The sequence below is a fragment of the Tarenaya hassleriana genome, unplaced genomic scaffold (assembly GCF_000463585.1).
Source record: "Tarenaya hassleriana unplaced genomic scaffold, ASM46358v1 Cleome710, whole genome shotgun sequence".
Classification (NCBI taxonomy): Eukaryota; Viridiplantae; Streptophyta; class Magnoliopsida; order Brassicales; family Cleomaceae; genus Tarenaya; species Tarenaya hassleriana.
The window spans coordinates 1-14,264 of record NW_010969649.1 but is presented as its reverse complement, the minus strand read 5'-3'; the positions used below and the strand labels follow the sequence as shown (position 1 = coordinate 14,264).

General features: G+C 41.7%; 2 protein-coding genes across 7 annotated transcripts; one reads left to right on the top strand and one right to left on the bottom strand.

The window, feature by feature from the left end:
- The first annotated feature begins 436 nt into the window (after positions 1–436).
- Positions 437–6,149, top strand: LOC104801626. Of its 4 annotated transcripts, none has more exons than XM_010524942.2 (3): positions 437–1,785; positions 1,897–2,050; positions 4,129–6,149. In XM_010524942.2, exons 1-3 carry the CDS (start codon positions 1,301–1,303, stop codon positions 5,761–5,763), a joined length of 2,274 nt encoding a protein of 757 aa, XP_010523244.1. In that variant the 5' UTR covers positions 437–1,300; the 3' UTR covers positions 5,764–6,149. The 4 variants fall into 4 exon arrangements, 3 of the variants coding, with proteins under 3 accessions (XP_010523244.1, XP_019056633.1, XP_010523242.1); XR_769909.1 differs by lacking the exons at positions 437–1,785; positions 1,897–2,050 and adding an exon at positions 2,351–3,950 and having other exon boundaries at positions 4,129–5,868; positions 5,981–6,149; XM_010524940.1 differs by lacking the exons at positions 437–1,785; positions 1,897–2,050 and adding exons at positions 2,351–2,440; positions 3,201–3,950.
- Positions 6,150–6,257: 108 nt separating this feature from the next.
- On the bottom strand, positions 6,258–14,009 carry LOC104801627. Of its 3 annotated transcripts, none has more exons than XM_010524944.1 (14): positions 13,406–14,009; positions 12,867–12,939; positions 12,651–12,781; positions 12,140–12,532; positions 10,839–12,052; positions 10,199–10,584; positions 8,560–10,109; positions 8,294–8,457; positions 8,051–8,211; positions 7,804–7,964; positions 6,898–7,631; positions 6,741–6,811; positions 6,557–6,650; positions 6,258–6,462 (listed from the first exon to the last, which is right to left on the bottom strand). In XM_010524944.1, the coding sequence occupies exons 1-11, from the start codon at positions 13,502–13,504 to the stop codon at positions 7,437–7,439; spliced, it is 4,527 nt and encodes a 1,508-aa protein (XP_010523246.1). In that variant the 5' UTR covers positions 13,505–14,009; the 3' UTR covers positions 6,258–6,462; positions 6,557–6,650; positions 6,741–6,811; positions 6,898–7,436. The 3 variants fall into 3 exon arrangements, with proteins under 3 accessions (XP_010523246.1, XP_010523247.1, XP_010523248.1); XM_010524945.1 differs by having other exon boundaries at positions 12,140–12,499; XM_010524946.2 differs by lacking the exons at positions 6,258–6,462; positions 6,557–6,650; positions 6,741–6,811; positions 6,898–7,631 and having other exon boundaries at positions 7,822–7,964; positions 8,142–8,211.
- Positions 14,010–14,264: the final 255 nt, after the last annotated feature.

Sequence of the window (14,264 nt, the reverse complement as noted above, 5' to 3'; positions counted from 1 at the left end):
ACTTGTAACTTGTCACTGAATAAAACTTCGAACTTGCAAATTATTGCTCTAATAAACCTTTAACCGGTTTGATCAGAATTTCAGACGATCGGAAATTCACGTATTAACAGATTGTTAATGTCACCTTATACACGTTATCAATTTTAATTTAAAAAATAACAAGTTCGGGGATTGAATGACAGTTTTTCAAGTTGAAGGTTTATTTGTATATATTTTTGCAAGTTGGAGGTTTTTTTAGGGATTTTACCCTTTTAAAAAAAAAAAAGACCAGCGAGGGTCCATGGACCTTTTCGTAAATTTAATCCTACCGGGGACGCGCGTGGTCTCACGCTCACATAAATGCCTAAAGAAACATAGAAGGCGTAGAATCCATCATACGTAGTTAAACACACCCACATATATATATGTATGTGTGTGTATAGATGAATTTACTTATTTCTTAATTTATTTTTTCGCTGCGTTTTTCGTTTCGCTCTTCTTCCAAGTCTGCGAGAATTCGCAAGTTTTATTGATGCAAGGCTGAGTTCTTCTTCGTGCGAGGTGAATCCGAAAGCTCTTTCCATAACCACGTCTTCTTCTTCTTCATCGTCATCTTCGTCGTCGTCTCGTCCCTTTAACGTGTTTGGTTTCTTTTTTGCCTTTTTTTTGTGGTTTTGTGTATTTCTCCTTGTGTTGATTGTATCGTTGTTCTTGGGGGGTATAAGAATCACGCCAAGTTGACATCTTGATTCAGATAGATTCGTAACTTTGGGTACCCATTTACCCAGTTTTGTTTCTCGACGTGGGTTTTAAATGCTTTGAGTTCTGCCATGGAGGTTAACGCAAGTTACCTATCCGCTCTTTCCTCTCTCGTTGAATGTGTACACATATGCATATGCGAGGTTTTGATGTAGTCCTTCCCCAGCTCCTTTGAAAGGGGTTACTTTTTCTCTTCGCAATGAATCGGGCAGCAGTTGTATCGATTTAGTTCGATTAATGCTGTTGGAAGATAGTCGTGTCGGGGATTTACCACGAATTGGTTGTTCTGTGGAACTGGATGGTGTTGGAAAAACGTCAGCTTTGGGCTTCGGAATTGGTCATTAATGTGGCTTTTCTGGGATCTGAGGGTTTGAAGACCAGAGTTCATCAGATTACCTGCATTGTCTTCAATATTATGGTTGATCTTGATGTATGACGTCAAGTTATAGACTTTGAGTTGGCTTGCTTGTTCACATCGATTTAGGAATTTGTGTTGGATGAAGTTTCTGTGTCACTGGTAGATTTGCCTTTGCCGATAATATCTCTTGGTTGGTTCCTTCAGATGGAGCAGATCCGTTCAGATAACTTGGAAGGACTTGCAGATGAATCTTCTGAGCAGTTGATGGATTCTCCATCTTCTTCATATCTCAATGGACTTTATGGAGAGCAGGATGTACTTCCGCGTGTTGGAGATCAGTATCAGGCAGAAATCCCTGATCTAATCCCAGAAGATGATCGTTTAAAGCTCATTAACGTCTCTGAATCCAAGCCTCATCCTCAGAATCCCTTCTCACTTTTGCCGATCCAACTCATGTGGACAGGAAGTGAAAAATTCAGAGGTTTCTGCGAAACTAACGGGAACTATGTGCCGAATGATGACGACCCTTTAGCCAAAGCTGATCCGGCTGCTGGTAGCAAAGTGAGGACTATTGTTCTGGCATTGCCATGTCAAAAAAATGTCAAGTTCAAATTCGACTGTCTAGGCAAAAGCCTTAACCCGTTTCCTGGGTCACTGGGCGAATCGTGGGAAGATCTTGAGCAGAAGAGGTTTCTCCTCGGCCTTTACTGTCTAGGGAAAAACCTTGCCTTTGTGCAGAAGTTTGTTGGGAGCAAGAGTATGGGAGATGTATTGTCATACTATTATGGCGGATTTTACAGGTCTAGCGAGTATAGGAGATGGGCAGATGGACGTAGATTGAGAAGCAGACGGTCCATCCAATGCCATAAGTTACTTACCGGTTGGAGGCAGCAGGAACTGTTGTCCCGGATTTCGTCTCATGTATCCGAGGAATGCAAGAGTACATTGCTTGAGGTACGGTGCTTGCTTTCGGTCTCTGATGTTTCAGAATATAGAACATGAAGAACTAGGTATCTCTAGTTAGATTTCTGAGCTGAATCAGAATCTTTACTTTTGTTTCATTCCAATTAAATTCTTAGTTACATGACCTTTTCGTAAATTTAATCCTACCGGGGACGCGCGTGGTCTCACGCTCACATAAATGCCTAAAGAAACATAGAAGGCGTAGAATCCATCATACGTAGTTAAACACACCCACATATATATATATGTATGTGTGTGTATAGATGAATTTACTTATTTCTTAATTTATTTTTTCGCTGCGTTTTTCGTTTCGCTCTTCTTCCAAGTCTGCGAGAATTCGCAAGTTTTATTGATGCAAGGCTGAGTTCTTCTTCGTGCGAGGTGAATCCGAAAGCTCTTTCCATAACCACGTCTTCTTCTTCTTCATCGTCATCTTCGTCGTCGTCTCGTCCCTTTAACGTGTTTGGTTTCTTTTTTGCCTTTTTTTTGTGGTTTTGTGTATTTCTCCTTGTGTTGATTGTATCGTTGTTCTTGGGGGGTATAAGAATCACGCCAAGTTGACATCTTGATTCAGATAGATTCGTAACTTTGGGTACCCATTTACCCAGTTTTGTTTCTCGACGTGGGTTTTAAATGCTTTGAGTTCTGCCATGGAGGTTAACGCAAGTTACCTATCCGCTCTTTCCTCTCTCGTTGAATGTGTACACATATGCATATGCGAGGTTTTGATGTAGTCCTTCCCCAGCTCCTTTGAAAGGGGTTACTTTTTCTCTTCGCAATGAATCGGGCAGCAGTTGTATCGATTTAGTTCGATTAATGCTGTTGGAAGATAGTCGTGTCGGGGATTTACCACGAATTGGTTGTTCTGTGGAACTGGATGGTGTTGGAAAAACGTCAGCTTTGGGCTTCGGAATTGGTCATTAATGTGGCTTTTCTGGGATCTGAGGGTTTGAAGACCAGAGTTCATCAGATTACCTGCATTGTCTTCAATATTATGGTTGATCTTGATGTATGACGTCAAGTTATAGACTTTGAGTTGGCTTGCTTGTTCACATCGATTTAGGAATTTGTGTTGGATGAAGTTTCTGTGTCACTGGTAGATTTGCCTTTGCCGATAATATCTCTTGGTTGGTTCCTTCAGATGGAGCAGATCCGTTCAGATAACTTGGAAGGACTTGCAGATGAATCTTCTGAGCAGTTGATGGATTCTCCATCTTCTTCATATCTCAATGGACTTTATGGAGAGCAGGATGTACTTCCGCGTGTTGGAGATCAGTATCAGGCAGAAATCCCTGATCTAATCCCAGAAGATGATCGTTTAAAGCTCATTAACGTCTCTGAATCCAAGCCTCATCCTCAGAATCCCTTCTCACTTTTGCCGATCCAACTCATGTGGACAGGAAGTGAAAAATTCAGAGGTTTCTGCGAAACTAACGGGAACTATGTGCCGAATGATGACGACCCTTTAGCCAAAGCTGATCCGGCTGCTGGTAGCAAAGTGAGGACTATTGTTCTGGCATTGCCATGTCAAAAAAATGTCAAGTTCAAATTCGACTGTCTAGGCAAAAGCCTTAACCCGTTTCCTGGGTCACTGGGCGAATCGTGGGAAGATCTTGAGCAGAAGAGGTTTCTCCTCGGCCTTTACTGTCTAGGGAAAAACCTTGCCTTTGTGCAGAAGTTTGTTGGGAGCAAGAGTATGGGAGATGTATTGTCATACTATTATGGCGGATTTTACAGGTCTAGCGAGTATAGGAGATGGGCAGATGGACGTAGATTGAGAAGCAGACGGTCCATCCAATGCCATAAGTTACTTACCGGTTGGAGGCAGCAGGAACTGTTGTCCCGGATTTCGTCTCATGTATCCGAGGAATGCAAGAGTACATTGCTTGAGGTACGGTGCTTGCTTTCGGTCTCTGATGTTTCAGAATATAGAACATGAAGAACTAGGTATCTCTAGTTAGATTTCTGAGCTGAATCAGAATCTTTACTTTTGTTTCATTCCAATTAAATTCTTAGTTACATCAGTTTACTTTCTCACAGTGATCTCTGAGCTTTCTTTTGTTCTGTAGGTATCTAAAGCATTCAGAGAAGAGAAAATAGCATTGGAGGAGTATGTCTTTACTTTGAAAAGCTCAGTTGGAACAGATATTCTTATAGAAGCAATTGGTATAGGTAAAGGGAAAAAGGACCTCACCAATGGTGCGGTAGAGCCTCCCAAGACAAATCTGGCTAACTCTGGAAACTCTGAAGTACCAACAGGGAGAGCTTGTTCATCTCTCTCACCTGCTGATATTGTGAGGTACTTGACTGGAGGCTTCAGGCTGAGCAAGGCCAGGTCGAGTGATCTTTTCTGGGAAGCTGTATGGCCGCGCCTGTTGGCAAGAGGGTGGCACTCTGAGCAGCCGAGAGACCACCAAGTTAGGAATTCTCTGGTTTTCCTCATACCAGGAGCCAAGAAATTCTCCAGGAGGAGAATGGTGAAGGGTAATCACTACTTTGATTCTGTCACTGATGTATTGAACAAAGTGGCTTTGGATCCAACGCTTCTTGAGTTTGATGCTGAGGCGATTAGAGAGAATTGGAACATAGAAGACAGAGATGGGAATGAACAACTGGTAAATTCAGATGAGTTTGATGATTCTTCACCTGACAGCAAGAGGCAGAGGTACCTGCAGCCACAGAAAAGTAGTAAAAACCTTGATGTAATGATGTTTACAATTGTGGACACGAGCACAACACACGGGGTGGAGAGACGTATGTCCAGAGAGATGAGATGTTTGCCTGTGGAAACAGGTGGTTCATCGACATTTTCCCCCAGCTTCTCGAGTCAATCTGAGGATAACTCGTCAGAATATATGGAAAACAAGGCAGAGAGGAAGGCCAAATCGACAACCGTGAGAGAATGCAGTGATTCTTTGGTTCATGCAAGTGGGGCCAGACTCAGTTCTTGTAAAACCAGCTCTTTAAACATGTCAACAGACAATGTCTTAAGCCAGTGCTCTGTTTTTCCCAGTGAGAGTCATCAGAAGAAGAACCGGAAAGTGAAGCCAAAGGATCCAAATAGGTTGTCCTTTGTTGGCAAAAGGAGTAGTTTAGCCGCTTGGACTATAGGAGAGTTGGGATATTGTGACGAAACTCCGTCCAGGAAGAAGAAATCAAAGACCAAGGAAACTGATATGGGACCAAAGTCACGAAATACCCATCAAGACGTGGTAATGAGAGAAGAAGACAGAGATCAGCCTCATAAACTGTCCTCAGCCAACTCTTTAGCAGGAGACAGCTCTAATGGAAGAAATGAACTCTCCCTGGAAAAACCCGAAACCCATGAGCATTTTGAAATGAACAATTCTCAACTCCAGGTGGAGGGTGAAGCTGAAGTAGTGCAGAACAATGAGAGCTCTTGGACTGAGCATTCTTCCATCAAATTGAACGTGGAGCTGCCCAATGGTGAGGAGAGTGCATATCAGCAACCTGGCAGGAGGCAAAGCACAAGGAGCCGGCCATTGACGGCTAAGGCTCTGGAAGCTTTTGCATTCGGGTTCCTTGGTAGCTCGAAGAAGAAGAGAAAGGAACCAGAGGAAGATTCAAGATACAGATCAAGAACAAAGTCCTCAAAACACAAGCACGATCACATGGTTGTGACTGCCGAGTTCAGAAATGGCATGACGAATAATGATTTTTCAAACACCGACGAAAATGGGTAGAGATTGAAGTTGATAGTTGTTACCAGTAAAGGAGAGCATTGCAGTCAGCCATGGCGCCTCAATGATATAGTTGAAAGAACTTGGGTCAAGCAGTAGAATTTAACAGTTAATATATACATATAGCCAACAGAAATGTTGTCATATTGCTGAGTCACTATAGTTAACAATCTTTTTGCGTCCTCTGTTTCTGATTAGTTGTGTGCTTGCTGTAATACAGTACGTCAATGTTCCGGCTGAAGGAAGGAATATACACATGGTGAACTCTGATCTTTTCCCATCATCAGATCAAACCAGGTCAGATGTGCTTTTAAATAGTGGGATGGTTTATCCTCAGAAGTAAAGTCTTAACTGAGTTGATATAACTCCACCTCGTCAATGTCTTTCCACAACCACTTTAGATCAAAGGTTGTCAGACTTAAGAACCCATAGAGGTTTGAACCACCCATAGATTATATGATTAACAAAACAGTTCCATCACATTTTTTTTTATTAAATTATGTAAGATATATTTCCATTATCTTTGGATAACAATGTACAATACAATTCTACAATAGAAAAGAAAAGAATAAAGTTAATGCTCTTGAGTCGAAACAGAATATCTTTTTGCTACATGATAAGAGGAGGGGAGGGGAGACCGGAGCAAGAGCAGAGGAGCAAGCAAATCTTGTTCTGTCTAAAAATAATCGCCGGAAACTGCACCTGATATCAGTAGAACTAGCCGGAGTCATAAACCTCAGGAAAAATTCCAGCAAACATAAAAGAAGGAATGCAAACATATTATGATATCACTTACCAAAGCTGCTCCAGCGACAGGGACCTTTACCGTTGAATGCTCCTGGCAAAACTCTATTACATGTGACTTTTCTTTTATTTACAAAAAGCTATCACTGCCAAGACATCAGCAAAAATCAGATGACTTTCTATGCATTGAATGATCGAATGTCTGCATATAATTCAGAATGAACATCTTTTTGTACCTCGGGAAACTAATGAGCCAGAGCCTGTGATTGATAGATACATTAAGCTACTAGCAGAATAGTGTTATGATCTGCAGAAACATGTTTGAATAGGTTAGCCAAGATGAAAGAATTAACTTGAAGAACCAGTAACGGTAATAAAGGAAGACGAACTAACCTGAAACCAGAAGCTCTCTCTCTTTGTCTCAGTTTTTGGGTAGTGAAAAGGAAAGCTCAATATTCATCAATTACACTGGGCAATCTCTTTACTACAGCAAACAGGAAACTTCCCCAGAAGAAAAAGCCGTGTTAATGTAATTCTAACAGTCAGCATCTACCTGAACCATGTTCTCTCCATCTATACACACACACACTACTTGTATCTTGGTTTTGTACGAGACAAACCCACAAGTCAGCCGGGTTCTGTTAGTTATCCCTTTTCCCGTCAAAACCTTGCTCAATCTTCCTTGATAGTGTAAGAGAAGCATCATCCCGAAATCCAAATGCAAAAGTTCCTTCCTCTGTCTTACCATAAACCACTTGAAACAAAGTTCCACTGGCTCAGTAAACCAAAGCATTTATTGGCACGTTACAGATCCACAAAAATGCTCAAGATGCAGCTTTTGAATGGAATAGATGCAAAGCTCTATCTCTTTCCCACGTTGGGATTCACAGATACACCAACAGAACTTTCTTTTTTTTTGCCTTTTCGGTCTTTTACCGGTTGCTGGCCTCCATTGCAAGCCTTACTAAACGTAGCAATCCCTCTATGTCTTGGAAGTTGTAATCAAGAGCCCTTTTAATGGATAAAATACCCTCTCCTTGTTGGGCCTCTCCCAAGTTCCCAATAGAAGCAGCCAAAGCAACCCGTGACTTCCTCGAGGCATCCATAGCCAGGCTTACATCCTGAGCCTGTAACAGATATGCAAAAATTGCTGAGCTCAATCACACTAGAATAAAGTTCACACCAGCCACATTACACATCTGATGATGAGGCATATAACTTATTTTCCCAAGAAATTACAAATTCTAAATCTATGCTTAGTTGATAACTACGGATATGCAGGAGTTAAAAAACACTTACATATTGAAGTAACCGTAGGAGGTTAGAGCGGTTTTGAGCAGTGACGATGTGGTTTCCAGCAACTAACGGTGAATTAATACCTTTTGAAGTGCCAACTTTGTCTGCTGTTGCTGGATGGTTCACATTATCAATGTCTGAGGCAGAAGAAGAAGGAGACTCGCCTAAAAGGCAACCATAAGAACATTAGCATGCAAGAGACTTTTAGTAACAGGTTGGCCACAGGATGTGGCTGCTCCAACTAGCTTACCTAGAGGAACCATCTGTAAAGCTGTTTGCAATTCATTTCGATATCTATTGGCACTGGTATAGGAGGAATTAATCACTCTCATAAATGCTACCTCCATGCATTTGTATGCAAGAGCAGCAGCTCCCATATCTTTGGACTTCTCATACTCGTGGGCACAAAATCTATCACGAAAAGATAGCAGTATTTACAAGATGAGAATGAGGAAAAAAAGATTCTTTCTTTTCCCTCACAATTCTAAATTACCCGCAAAGGTTTGCTGTGCTACTATAAATCTTCATAGATTGGACCATCGTCTCTCCTTGTCTAGCACTCTCATTGCTGCTCATTTCTAGGAGAAAAGCACCATGGAGGAATTTGAGGCAAGCCTGGAAGTAAAGCTCAATGTGCTCAAGGTTTGAGACAGTGTTCTGCAAAACACATGCAATATCGATAAGAACAGCAACACAAAATGAAGACTAGAACATCATAGTACAATGCAATAAAGAATGAGACAAATCTGTCAAATGAACCTTGAGACGATCAGCCGTATGTTTCAGGTCTTTAGCTTCTTTTAAAGCATTGTGAGCAGCCTGAGAAGATGTTAATTCCTTATGCAAGGGGCTCGGAGAATGATCATTCTGCAACGAAGTTGCTGAATTGTTCTTCCTTCTTATCTGAGCGGTTGCCTTCGAGGCATCATCAGCTTGAGAGCTATTGCCAGCTGACTTGCCACATTTATCAACTTTCTTAGGCGCAGATAGAAGGGAGGAATGCCTAACAGAAGTCTCATCTTGGATACCTCTAGAAGGTGGCCATGACTGAAAAGTTTCCTTTTCTGAGAACATATCTGCTTTATTGCCCATTTCAGATGATTTCCTTGCAGAGTTTCTTTCAACATCGTACTGTCTTGGGATGTTTGGTCTCACTGCATCCACTTTACCATTGGGGCTACCACGCACCCCAACATCTGTTTGGCCTTCTGTTTTACTTTTCTCCTTAAGAAATTTTCCTTCATGTGTTTTCTTGTCAATATATCTTGGACCATCCTGTAAATCAGACATGATGCTTTGACTCTTGTCTTTGGACCGAGAAGATGAACCTTTTCCTGACTTCCTCGACAAGGACCCATTACTACGCTGATGATCATTTGTATGTCTTCCTTGTTCATGTGAATGATCAAGTTTTCGTGGCAAAACGTTCTGACCACTATCCTCAATGTCATATCTTTTGGCATCAAGAGAAGGTTCCTCGCACTCTTTGGCTTTCAAACTAGACTCTTTATCCCAAGAATCAAGCACAGAAGACTCGTGGGACCCATGTTTGTCTTTCATTTGTGTTTGCAATCTGTCACTCCCACCATCATCTTCACCATCAGAGAATCTTCTCAAAATAATTGCTGAGAGGATATTACTATCATGCGGTTCTTTTTTCTTCATTCTGACTGATCCACTGTTCTCTGGGCCAGAAATTCTCATAGGTGAAGAAGATACTGACTCAACGGGTGAACCTTTACCTTCATGGATGCTGTTTTTGGCTTTATGGGAAATGGAAATCTTAGAAGAACTTGAAGTGGCTGCGATTGAGTTTTGAACATGTCTAAACTCTCTTTTTGAGTGACGTTTGCTTTTCTTTTCAGACCTTGCATTTTCTTTGGAAAAACTAGATTCCTTTTCCTCATATTTCGAAATCCGAGCCTTCTTTTGCTCCTGATTCTCATTTTCACTTAACTCACTGTATACTTGAAAACCATGGCTGTCTCTTAGTTTCCTCTTTCTCTTGGCTTCTGTGACATCACTGGAGGCTCCTTCCTCTTTTGGCCTCTTGGATGAGGCTTGAGGTTTGTGCTTCTTATCAGGCTCCGTTCCCTTTGAAAGGTCAAAATATCTCCGTCGGTCATTATCTATAGACATGGTAGGCACACCACCACTTGAGCTAGGGCGCCCAGGCCTCATGTCACCATGTCCAGAACCCTGATCTTGATCAGGAAACAGAAACATTTCAGTCTTCAACTTCTTGGTTAGCATAGAACTCTCTCTATCAGCATCCCTTTTGCTTTTTCTCTTCAAACTCCTCGAATCACCTGCTCACAAATTGACTCATGGGCTTCAGGAGCATTTATAAAACTGAAATGGCTAAACAAGTTTAAGTAAATTTTTCTGGGAGTAATACCTCCTCCATCAGAGTGCTGATCCACGAGTTTTGCTTTCTCATTCTGTTTATGTTTTTGTTTCTCTTTGGGCAAGTGACTATGCCTGCCTATATTGGATTGATTTACAAAACTGGAATGATGAATGCTACCGTTTCTTGCTGATGCTTGTGTGGTCTTCTTGCTAGTTTCAGCTGTTTGAGGACCTTCCTTGCCAATTCCATTGGTTACCTCTTTCAATCCCTTTTTCCTATTCTTTGTGATGTCGTCTCCTTGGTTAAACCGGGAACTTCTGCCTAAGGGGTTACTCTGCATGGCAGCTTGACTATCCAGGGCTGGGGCTTGATACATTGCCCATAGAGCCTTCGTTGTTTCATCTTCAGGGACATTGCAATTGTTCATTCCAGGCCTAGGACAGACATTATAGAAAAAGTATCAAGTTCCGCTCGATAGGTATACATAATCTGCATGACTTGAAAACTTCGCTTCAGGAGAAGGGCACTGGATGCAACTGAGTCGCTGAGAAAAGTTTTGTAAGGAGAGTACACATATGATATCTAGCTAGTGTGTGATATCTCTAATCATCTGACACATCATGGAAGAAAAATCTACGATGAAATAATGGAAACAAGCAACAGGAGGGGGGGGGGACAAAGAACTTACAGCCAATTAAGCATGGCGCACATCCATTTCTCAGGAAGGTCATTTGGTAATATGCCAAAAGGAAGAAGCCTCCACTTTCCACACTTGTCACAAGCAACCCAATTTTCTTGAATGAACACAGGATTAGAATTTGCAAGAGAAGCATCACATCCTGGTTTGCTCAAAATAGGAGGAGCAACGTTTTTAACTTCCTTTGGAGGAGATTCTATCAGTGGGAAGCTTGATTTTTCATATATATCATCAACAGCAGTTACTACTACCTTGTCTGATTTCCGGGAACCTATCACTTCCAATGAACAACAATTATCCTCTTCGTCTTCTTCTTCTTCTTCTTCAGATTCCTCCATGTCTCCAAAAAAGTCTTTGTAAGCGTCCTCGACCTTTCTTACGTCCTTGTTAGGTTTCAAGGCTACCACTTGCTTTCTGATAGTGTGACAGTCAACTTGATCATTATTCTCAGTCTCTTCCTTCAACTTCATCTTTCCTCCCGACGACAATTGAGGCTCCTGCTCTTTCAGAGACTTCGCAACATCTTGTTCATTGCGGTTATCTCTTTGACTAGCCTTGTGATTTCTCAAAGAATCTTCAAGCCCAGTTTTTGCTCTCGAAGCACCTGAGTCCTTCTTGCTTGAACTTGAAATTCTCCTCCCTTTGTGCTTGTCCTCTTTCCTTGAATGGTGTGAAACATCATCCAAAGAGCTAGTCTTTTTGTCTTCCCGAACACTTCCAGCTGAACTAGTCCTACGATTCTCATCCAATCCAAGATCTTTATGCTGAGTTGGAGCCCACAATCCTCTCTCACCATCACCCACAACTTTGCTCTGACAGGCAGCATTGGAGTCATCCTCTGATACATCAAATAACTTAACACTTGGTTTTGTCGTGTCAACAGCAGTAGGATATGACGTGTCTGTTTCGATGTCCTCCTTTCTTGCACAATTGCGTCCATAAAAAAAATTCTTCTTACTGCGGCCATTGGCCTCCACAGCAAAGATTTTCCTCTCTGCTCTCTTTATTTTCTTCTCTGCCAATGGTTTCTCTTCAATACATTTAGGTTCCAAGCCAGTCATCGTAACATTAGAACTTTCATTGGCAAACCTGGAAGGGGTTGTATACTTGTTATCCTTTTGGAACTTTTCCCTCTCAATAAATCGGATTAGCTCATCAGAAAGAGGCGATAACAGATGATCTTCCACAGGAAGGGAAGTCATGACCTGCATTAAGACATTCAACTCGATAAGCATCTCGAGAAAAGGAACTATCACAGGATCCAAACAAAATAGCAACTGTGGAACTCTTACTGTAAGAATACTAGTAGGAGACTCAAATGGAGAATCCCGAGGGTCACAATACATCCCTTCACTTTCTGAAAGGCCATGATCCAATGATAAAGAAGGCGACACATCAAGGCCAAGGCCACTGTATATCTCAGCATTCTTTTCTCCAGCCAAGTTATCTGACCCCACTTTGATCCGAAGCTTCAAAGAGTTCTGTTTACTGAAGACAACAGGTTTCTTTTTTGCAGAAGAACTAGCAGTTTCTGAACGGTTGGATTTCTTGGAGTTCATAGATTTTTTTGGGTTTGCAGAATCAGACGATGATAAAGCCTTTGAGGCGGAACGTGATGACAGGATTGAGGAAGCATGCCCGGGTCTCACTTTCTGAGGAACAATAGATGAAGGTGCAATACCATGCTGATAACGAAGGAAAGTGCATAAGAGATAAAACAAACTAGCATTTGAAGAGAACATAACAAATACATAGGCAGACATTTGCACGGTGATATGCTGGTAGGCTTGAGAGAACACCTACCTCTGCCAGAAAAATGTTTGGAGATCCAGGAGTTGTGCAGTTCTGCAGCTTTGTTGGTGTCTTTGGATGAGACCAGACAGGAGAGCGCTGATATGTCGGTAAGAAAGAGCCATATCCACCAAACTTTGGCCCTGTAATCACACTCAAATCATTAGCCTGAATTTGTTCCGAGGTACTTGGACCTATGGAGAACAGTGCTGCCACACATCAACATACCAAGATTCTCAGTCAAAACTCCACCTTCAAAGTCCTTCTGGAAGTGTCCAAGGACATTATGAAGCTTCTCATCCTTCAAAATAAAGAAAAAGGAACGAAAGTCAAGAAACCAAAGAACAGCATCCTGCTTGAGGTCTGAATGGGCAACACTGTATTTGAAAAAAATAACTAGCTGCCAAATGGGTGATGCGAGTTTACAGTCTGACCATTCAGAGCAACAGCTCTGTGGTACAATTAAAGCAATATCTCATCTTGGTTGGGATCAAAGTGAAATCACCAAAGAGATAACCATACTTCCCATGTGACCTTCACTAGAGCTTGATGTCAGGCATAAAAAACATTGGAACACAAACCATAACCAATGAGATAAAAATCCCTAACTCTCCTACATCACAAACAAGCTCTACAAGTTTCCTAACAAAACTGACACATCCAATCAGGGACGGAAGATATCTACACTGTAACGTTAACACTTCATAATCTATTTAGGAATAAGCGAAGTATAAAGGATGGTTGTTACTTCATGGTTGAGGACTTACAATGTAAGAGAGATCAGTATCGGGGTCTATGCATCCGCCATAATCATTGTTGTTATTGTAGGAACAAGCCTCTCCTTCTTCAAGCTCAGACTCCTCCATACCTATTCCTTCTACTTACACCACCAAATCCTAACTCTATCCCCTTTCCACCATTCCAATTAAGCAACCCCCTAAATCAGGCAAATCCACCGCGAAACCGAAAGCTCTTCTTGACCCGTACACAGAATGTTATAATCAGCCAGAGAAATAAAAACCCACCTAGGGTTTGGCCAAAGTTCGATCGAAATAGAATCCGATCAGAACAAAACTGAACCAAAAAAAAAAAAACAACACAATAGAAAACCCAGAAACTGGATGGTTAAATTCCGCAAAATCGAACGAAGAAATCGGCAGAAGATGGAGGCGAAGGGGGGGTTTCCGTATAAACGCAAGGATCGGTTAGTTTCGATCTCTGCCGATGGTGGGATCAATGAGCATAGACGTAGAACCAATGAGCATAGCCGCGGTTCTTTCTCTTTCTTTTTTTTCCCTTTCAATTCTGTGCAGAAAGAAACCGATCGTTCAAAGGTCGAACTGTTGAAAACGAAGGACAAAAAACATTGAACTTTTGTTACGGAAAGATTTGTAGAGCCGAATCGCTCGAGTGTTTTGTTACAACAGCTGTGGTCCGATTACTAAACTCTTCGCTGGCAACAACCACCACCCGCAGATTTCGGCGCGTGTCGCAAACTCGCGGCGGCTTTGGTAGTAGGTTCCCGAAAAATTGCAAGTGATTTCAACCTTCCGCGATAAAAATTACTAGTAGGCTCTAATTGTTTCATGTTTGATTATTTTTTTTACTAAATTATCTTTCAAAGTT